This window comes from Zootoca vivipara, chromosome 16 (assembly GCF_965207765.1).
Source record: "Zootoca vivipara chromosome 16, rZooViv2.hap1.1, whole genome shotgun sequence".
NCBI classification, from domain to species: Eukaryota; Metazoa; Chordata; class Lepidosauria; order Squamata; family Lacertidae; genus Zootoca; species Zootoca vivipara.
Window position 1 is genome coordinate 29,581,615 of NC_142599.1, and position 8,761 is coordinate 29,590,375.

Sequence of the window (8,761 nt, forward strand, 5' to 3'; positions counted from 1 at the left end):
GTTGTGATTAACTTGGCTGGGAAACAGGGAAATGTAAATATCTCTCAATTTTGTTGATTAGGTTTTGGGGGCAGGGGGCAGGGTCCAGACTGCTCAGATTACTGCCACCAGACCTCCCCTTTCTGTATGTACCTATGATGAATCTAGGGAGGGGGGGTCTTGGGCTACACCCCTTCTGTGACATATGGATGATGCTTCTGGGGGGTGGGCTGAAACCAATTTCAAATCTCTTTTTAAGGGCAAGACATCTTTGTTTGGGGTTCCTTCCTTATTCTCCTGTGTGAGAGGAAGGACCCTGTTGCAACAGCAAAAATAAAAGTGCCTTGCTTCGTACGTCCTGGTTTGGTCTCTGTTATTTGGTGGGCAGGAGACGCTTAAATTCGTCTGCTTGCCTGGATCCTTGAGCTCTCCCTGGGTCAAGATCCATTTCTCTGGGTTCATAGGAACCAGCTTAAATTTTACAACAATTTGGCGACCACTTCGGGGACCCAGTTTTGCCTTGAGCTCCGGGTTCACTGAGGAAGGGGAGCCCAGTGCGCCCTTGCCTCTTTTGCAGGGGGGTAAACCAACCTCAGGACCCGAGGCACTTGGTAGTAATTGAGAGTCCAAGCGGGACCCCCAGGACGAAGCAACGTTTAAAGGGACAAGGCTGTTTTTTTTCAGGAACCAGTTGGAAGCTGGAGACAACGGGATTCGACTGAAAGGATCGGTCGTGAGTATTAAAAGGGGACACCTTGGGTGAGCTAAGAACCACAGCAACTAAAAATCTATTTCTCCACTTGGACTATCCTTTTCTACTCTCCTCTTTGGACCTTAGTTGCAGCAAGGCTGCCAGGCACAGTTACAAAGTAGAACTGAGGTCCCGGGCAACAGTCTTTACGTTAAACGCAGAGCTTAGAAAGACTGTCCCAGCTCCCTTCTGCCAAACTGAGCAGAAGTCTGAGCAAACTGTCGCTTTTCTACCAATCTGGGAATCTGGCTATCCCAGCTCTGTTTCCTATTCCTCTGCTCTTAATCTTCGGGTGAAGACGCCCCCCTGCCATGGCGACCTTTGTTAGGTATGACCCATGACCAGAGATTGCAAGTGCGCCCGTTCCTTTCTACTCTGTATTCCTCAGTTCCGACCTGACATTGCGTAGGCAAGCGTTCAGTAGGATCTGAGTCTAGTGTGTAAGAGGCAGGGCAGTTGCTGTGGAACCCTCAGGCAATTGATGACCAGTGGGAGGGTTCCAATAGGGTTTTAGCTGCACCAGCCGCCTAGTAGTTGTGGACGCGAACGGTAGGCAGGAACACCACTAGAACGTGGGGGTGAGTCATGGACTCAGGAAGTTAAGAGTGTCCAAGGAATAGGGTCGGGGACCCGAACTGCAGTATAAAAAGGCTTAAGTAAAATGGGTGCAACCCACTCTAAGGAATTCCTTTCCCAGACTCCCAACCGAGGCAAAGCACAACTGAGGCTTGGCTCCGGTAAGGACTTTGAGGATGAAAGTCCACTCCAATTCGTTCTCTTAAATTGGCATGAAATCCCCGGGGCGGACAAGCTTGAAGGGAACCAATTGCAAAAACTTTGTAAGAAAAAACATTGGGTCCGATTTACTATGGACCACCCAGATGAGGGGAAATGGCTACCAGGAGGTTCCTTTAACATACAGAGAATCTCCACTTTAAAATTGACCCTGGAAGACCAGTACCCCCTTCAGAATGTTTACACGTTACATGTTTTCTGTTATATGTGTTGTCTGTTAAGTGTATGTGCGTCTGTTCCTTGTGTCTGCTATAGTTCATTGTTCCCCTTAAAGTAAATGAGAGATATAATCCAGGTTTAGGAAATTAGGGGTTTGTGTTTAAAATTTGGCCATGACACCCACAGACTGCCTTTTTAAGCACGCATAGTTTAAAATAATATAATAATAATGCAAGCTTGCTTAAATAATCTTATGTAAGGGCTTGATCAACCCAAAAACAATGGCAAATATTTAAAAGAGTGGAGGTAGTGTGTAAAGGTTTGTTTTAAAGAGGCTGTAGAAGGCCATTTTTTCCTCTCCAAAAGTAAAAAAGAGGGAGCAGGATGAAGGAAAATAAAGAGTTGTAAGTTTGAAAATGCTTGCTCAATGCTTTGAAAAAATTTTGAAACTTGAAAATGTTCACTTCATGAGGTGTGCAAATGTTTGTTATTGAGAGAGGCTCTAAAAGGGAGTCTTCCTCCAAGTGACTAGAGGAATATTGACTAAAGGAAAATTGAACAGCTATTCCTATAAAGGTGAATTGTTTGTCAAAAGTAGAGCTTCCATAGCCAGGAATTGTCTATCTGAGTCTAGTTTTAACTTCAATTGTGTTGGACAGAAGGGTTATTGTTGGGCTCCTAATATCAGTCTCTTAAGGAAAAAACTCATCTGCTAAAGGGTTCTGTATAAAGTTGGTATTTTCATTCAAATCTTGTGAATCCTGTATCTTAGAGGGTTAGACTAAATGACCTCAGGGTCCCTTCTAACCCCCATTTTAGAGCTATGTGAAAGGCAATGTGTCTGATGTGGTGATGGGTTGAAATTCAGCCCAGCTCTGCTTTCTGGCAAGGAAAGATTATTGGTTTTCAGAGTTGGAACAAGAGTGTAATTGTTTTTATGGAGTGATTATATAAGTTTTTATCACTTTCTCTATTAAGGTTTAAAGTCTAAGCACATATGAAAGGCTTGAACATTTCCCAATCTTTCTCTAGAGAGTAAAAGAGGGGTGTATGTGCATACCTACCCCTTTCTGTACAGAAAGGGGGAGCGGGAAGGGAAAAGGGAGATTGTAACCTTGAAAATGTTTGTTTGTGAACTCACAATATTTAAGGTCTGTGTCACAAGGGAGCCATGTGCTCTGTATGTAATGTTTCACCATGTGACTATGGAATATGGTGTTCCTTCTAGGGAAATGTTATTAAAAGTAGAGGCTCCATAGCCAGCAAATGTCTATCTGAGTCACTTTAACCTTGATTCAAATGGACAGAATGGTTTTAGTAAGGAAGTAAATTCCCTCTTAAACTGTTTATCCAATCTTAAGGTTTGCTAAAGGCTTCTATATAACGTTGGTACTTTTAATCTTCCCCTTCCTTATTTTTCCCTTAGTACACACATGTGCTTCCGTGATAGGGCATAGCCTGTGTTTCCTTCCCAGTCAGGCGTCTGTACTCAAATGTATGTGTATCCTAAGGGCAGTGATAGTGTTGAGATCCCCATATTTCAGAAGGGGTGGACTAGATTACTCAAGATCCCTTCCAAATGTTGCTGGTCTACAACTCCCATCACCTCTGACCATTGGGCCTGCTGGCTGGGGCTGATGGGAGTTAAAAGTCGAGCAAAACCTAAAGGTTCCTAGCTCCCCAAACACATAATGACCAATCATTGTCGGCCTTTGAATGGACTCTAAGGTCCTATTGGTTTGCAAAGGCCTCCTCTTAAATTAGAATTTTCTTGCGGCACTCTCTATATGGTGTTTCTGCCTTTTAGGAGCCTTTTATTTAATTTTATGTCAATCCGCATTTTAAATAAACAATTTTTCCTGGAACACTCCATGCCAGTGGTTAGCAAACCTTTTCAGCAGGGGGCCGGTCCACTGTCCCTCAGACCTTGTAGGGGGCCGGACTATATTTTGGGGGGAAAAAATGAACCAATTCCTATGCCCCACAAATGACCCAGAGATGCATTTTAAATAAAAGGACACATAAAAACATGCTGATTCCCGGACTGTCCATGGGCTGGATTTAGAAGGCGATTGGGCTGCATCTGGCCCCCGGGCCTTAGTTTGGGGACCCCCCTTCTCCATGCCATATCAGGCAGGCACCTTGATGTCTGCAAAAAAAAAAAATGTTTTCGTTTGTTCAGGAGACCCTACCCAGACAAGGAGTCTCATTTTATATTGGTTTATTAAACGAAAACGTCTCAGAAAGAAGGTGGGAGAGAACATTACATTGCAAGTAGAACCACACCAAATCCATAGAACAGACCCAGAAAAGCAGAAGCAGGATACCTCGGTGGCAAAACTTCATCCGGCCAATCATCATGTGGATGGCACCGACAGCAGATTTGTAAACACACGCTTGCCGGGCCGCCTTTGGCGAGCGAGATGTGCTTCCAGGCGACCAGGAGGGGGAAGCTGCAATAAACCAAGTGGATGAGTGGAAGTTCACTGCTTTTTTTGTGTGTCTTCGTTTTCCAGTGCTCAGTGTGCCACACAACACCTCGGTGGCCAGGTGGGTTAGAATTTGGGACAGAAAAGGCTGATGGCTCTGCTTCGGAGGTTGGATTTCCCTCCCTCATTTCCTTTACCTCAGCCTGCCCTTCACCACCACGTCTCCCTTGATTTCATAGTGCAGGTTCTTCCAGCCCAGAGCGCATGGGGGCAGCTGCAAATCCTGGTAGGCTGCCCTCATCTTGTGAGGAGACAGGAGGAAATCCCACATGTAGACGTCCGCCAGTTCTCCAGTGAAGGAGTTGTAGGAGTCGTAGGTGCCCCCAAAGCGGTCTTGCTCTTGGCCCAACAGGATGAAGGCCCCAGAGCCAACCACGTAGCCTTTGTTCAAGCCTTTCCGTGGCCAAGGCTTGCCGTTCAACCAGAACTCGGCGATGCCGGTGGCCGATTCCCACCCGAAACAGACGTGCTCCCAGTCGAAAGTGTCCTCTGGGACTTTGAAGGAGAGGTGCTCTCCACCGATGTACACTCGGTACTCTCCACGCTTGGGCTTGAAAATCAGGATTTCGTTGTCCTCAGACTCAGTGGCGTAGGAGAAGAGGCCATAGGGCCGAGTCAAGTCCGTGTAGGACCTCAGGCAAACGGTGAGGTTCTGCAGCGGCTCCTTGGGCAGAGGCTTGAGGAGGATGTAGGCCTCGCTAGGCTCCGTGCGGAAGACAAAGACCTTCCTTGTTAGGTCTGTGAGGAGACAAGGAAAGAGAGAGACACAGGGAAGAAAGGTTGGGACCATTTCCTCTCTGACAAGGCTCCTGAGCTTTTCTCAGCAGCATCATTGAAAGGGGTGGGTTCTAATGCATGAAGGACGTAAATAATAATAATAATAATAATAATAATAATAATAATAATAATAATAATAATAATCTATACAGTGGTACCTCTACTTATGAATAACTCTACTAACAAATGTTTCTACTTACGAATGGAGCTCCGTCCACCATCTTGGATGCGGTTTAGATAGGGTTGCTTCGACTTACGAATTTTTTCTCCCAATGCATTCCTATGGGATTCGACTTACAATTTTTTCGACTTACAAATGTGTGTTCGGAACGCATTAAATTCGTAAGTAGAGATACCACTGTATATATAAAAATGGTGAAGGTGCATGTGTGTTATTCCCCACGTTTCTCCCACAAACACTTACCCAATTGTCCTGAAATTTGGCCACAACCTCAAACTCACATGCGAGCAAGTCATCATGCACTTACACTGACCAGCTGACACACCTAAGACAGGTATAAACCTGGATTTGTGGTCCAAAAAATTGCGCCCTCCAGTGGACACTCAATGAACAAGGGACAAACATATTCCCACAATCCCTCACTCCCCGGAGACCATGCCTCCAACAGAGAGCAAACAGCTCGGAGACCAAGCCACTCCTCAGGGAACCAAGCCCGCCTCGGAGATCGCACATCCGAGACCAGGCTGCTCCCCAGGGACCCGCGCCCGCCCAGGAGATCATGTACCAGTAACCCCCTCCCCCCCACCAATTCCACTCCACACACACACACACCCCCAGGGATCGCACCCCCGCCAATTCCGCCACCTCCCACTACCTTCTCCCACCCCGAACAAGCCCACTCCACCCCCCCCCACCCCACAGATTCCACCCCTGCCGATCCCGACCTCTCCCGGGGACCACCCCTCCAATTCCGACGCCTCAGGCCTACCTCACCCCACCACCTCAGGCCTAAGCCGCTCTTAGGCCTCTCCACAGTCCCCGAGCAACTCCAGACACACACACACCCCACGGATTGCGCCCCCGGCAATTCTGCCGCCTCGCACGACGTCCTCCCACCCCTCCAAACCCCCACCCCCTCCGTATTACCCTCAATCGGTGGGGGGGGCAAATAGGGGTCAGGGATAGGTAAACCCTTCCCTGGTTGGGGTGGGTTTCGGGGGTCAAAATGGAGGACACAGATAGGTAAGTCCTTCCCTGATTGGGATGGGGGGGGGTCTGTCAATAGGTGACAGGGATAACTAAGACCTCCCCTGGGATGGGTCGCTACAGAGTGTGGGGAGACACATGTATCCCCCTATCTAAACATAACACAGGGGGGACTCTGATGGTCTGGGGAATCTGAAAGGGGACTCTGACCCGCCATTTAACAAACAATGCCACAGCAACGTGTGGCATGGCCAGCTAGTAATAGTAATAATAATAATAATAATAATAATAATAATAATAATAATAATAATAATGCAGTCCATCTGACTGATTTGCCCTTGCCACTCTAGGCAGAATATAAAAACACAGAAAAACATCAGACATTTTCCCTAAACGGGGCTGCCTTCAGACGTCTTCTGAATGTCATATAGTTGTTTATCTGCTTGACATCCGATGGGAGGGCGTTCCACAGGGAGGGTGCCACTACCCCGTAGATTTTACCAGGTTCCCCACATATGATTACAAGTCCGATTGTGGCTCCTGGTGAGTTGTGATTTAGGCTTAAGCATGCAGGCCGATATGTGGCACAAACAAACACAGAATCATAGAACTGCAGAGATCTAAGGGACCCCGAGGGTGATCTAGTTCAACATCATACAATGCAGGAATCACAGCTAAAGAATCCTTGAAAGATGGTAATCCCACCAACGCAGGAGAGCCCAAAACCTTAACAGGTAATCCACTCCACAGCTGAACAGATAAGCAAAAAATCTGAACAGTTTTTGGAGTCTGTTATATTGTGTGTATTAGGGCTGGTGAGTGGGGGACTCAGTCCTGCTGTGGTCTGCTTTTCCACTTTTCTGCCACTTCCCCCCTTGAATCACGGCATTTGCTTAACAAGATTTATATACCACTTACCAAACACACACACACACACACAGGATATGAAAAATACCAATAAAAAGCAAATTTTAAAAACAGACATAATAAAGCAGTCACAATTTTTAATTATGATAATTAGTATCACATTATTATTCACGAAAACGGCCACAATTGCAATGGTTTCATTACTCCTATCATCATCATCATAGTTACAGGTAGGTAGCCGTGTTGGTCTGAGTCGAAACAAAATAAAAAAAATCCTTCAGTAGCACCTTAAAGACCAACTAAGTTTTTATTTTGGTATGAGCTTTCGTGTGCATGCACACGGAAGCTCATACCAAAATAAAAACTTAGTTGGTCTTTAAGGTGCTACTGAAGGAATTTTATCATCATCATAGTCAGAGTAAAGCCATTCATGGACATTACTAACTTTGGTCCATTAATTTCAGTGGGTCTACTCTGAGTAGGACTAACGTTGGCTACAATTCCATCTCCATCACAATTTTAATTGTCAGAAGGAGATGACCACAAAGGGTAAACTGAATAAGCCACTAACCTTCCTGGGCAGCAGCCTCTGACAAACCTGCAAGGATGAGGAGACAGACCCAGCGGGAGTCCATCTTCAGGGCTATCCAAAAATGGGTTTTAGAAAAAGTGCAAGCGGAACCTGGTCACGGGAGGGAGAAGCTGCAGCCTCTGCAATCATCAGTGACTGTCTGCAAATCACAGAAACTCTGAGGGCGATGTCTAAATTTATCCCTGCACTGAGACAGGCGGAAGAAAACAGCCCGCCAAAGGCTGAGTCTGCAATTGAGCAACCCCTTCTCAGCTTCCAGAAGTTACAGAAGAGAGGCAGGCAGCTGCTTAGCTCCTTAAGAAGGTAAGAAAGAGCTCAGCTGCTGGATCAGGCCAAAGGGGACCCATCTAGCACATCCCTCCAACGTTTCAGAAAACTATTGAATTGTAGAGTTGGAAGGGATCCCCGAGGATCATCTAGTCCAACCCCCTGCAATGCAGGAATATGCAACTGCCCCATTCAGGGATTGAACCTGCAACCTTGGCATCATCAGCATCACGCTCTAACCAACTGGGATATCCAGGTTGCATTTTTCCGATGAAAACAGGGACGACCTAAAACAACAATTTTATTATTTACACCCCACCCAATATTCAGGCCAATATGGTATATACATATACCAGTACCCTCCAACATTATGAAAATAGGGATGGCTTCTTCTTCTTCTTCTTCTTCTTCTTCTTCTTCTTCTTCTTCTTCTTCTTCTTCTTCTTCTTCTTCTTCTTCTTCTTCTTCTTCTTCTTCTTCTTCTTCCACCACCCACCTGACTGAATTGTGGCTTCCAACACATATAGGAAAAAATAAAATAAAGCTTTACACATTAAAAAAAAAAACCTTCCCCATACAGGGCTGCCTTTAGATGTCTTCCAAAGGTTGTGTAGTTACTTATCTCCTTGGCTCAGAGGTTGGAAAACTCCATACCGTCCAACATTTCTCCAGTGAATATAGGGATGTCCTAAGGAAAAGTGGGACATTCCGGGATCAAATAAGAAACCAGGACGGCTTCTGTTAATCCAGGATTGTCCCTGGAAAATAGGGGCACTTGGAGGGTCTGCCTTCCCACTCTATAGTTCTATGATAGTTTGAAAACACCCCATTCTATGATCTAGTAGGAGCAAAGTGTCCCCTTAGCTATAGTAACCCTAGCCCACAGAAACACACCAAGCTGTTTCTCTTTCCAGGCT

General features: G+C 46.0%; 1 protein-coding gene across 2 annotated transcripts; it reads right to left on the reverse strand.

Annotated features, from left to right (window-relative positions):
• Nucleotides 1-3,888: 3,888 nt before the first annotated feature.
• On the reverse strand, nucleotides 3,889-7,744 carry LOC118075848 (serum amyloid P-component). 2 transcript variants are annotated; one of them, XM_035098190.3, is made up of 2 exons: nucleotides 7,557-7,744; nucleotides 3,889-4,911 (listed from the first exon to the last, which is right to left on the reverse strand). In XM_035098190.3, exons 1-2 carry the CDS (start codon nucleotides 7,618-7,620, stop codon nucleotides 4,307-4,309), a joined length of 669 nt encoding a protein of 222 aa, XP_034954081.1. In that variant the 5' UTR covers nucleotides 7,621-7,744; the 3' UTR covers nucleotides 3,889-4,306. The 2 variants fall into 2 exon arrangements, with proteins under 2 accessions (XP_034954081.1, XP_034954082.1); XM_035098191.3 differs by having other exon boundaries at nucleotides 7,584-7,731.
• Between the last annotated feature and the right edge of the window lie 1,017 nt (nucleotides 7,745-8,761).

Coding starts and splice junctions, on each gene's coding strand:
- LOC118075848 (XM_035098190.3), bottom strand. CDS start 7,620: ATGGACTCCCGCTGGGTCTGTCTCCTCATCCTTGCAGGTTTGTCAGAG. Junction 4,912..7,556: donor AGAGGCTGCTGCCCAGGAAG/GTTAGTGGCTTA, acceptor GTCTCCTCACAG/ACCTAACAAGGAAGGTCTTT.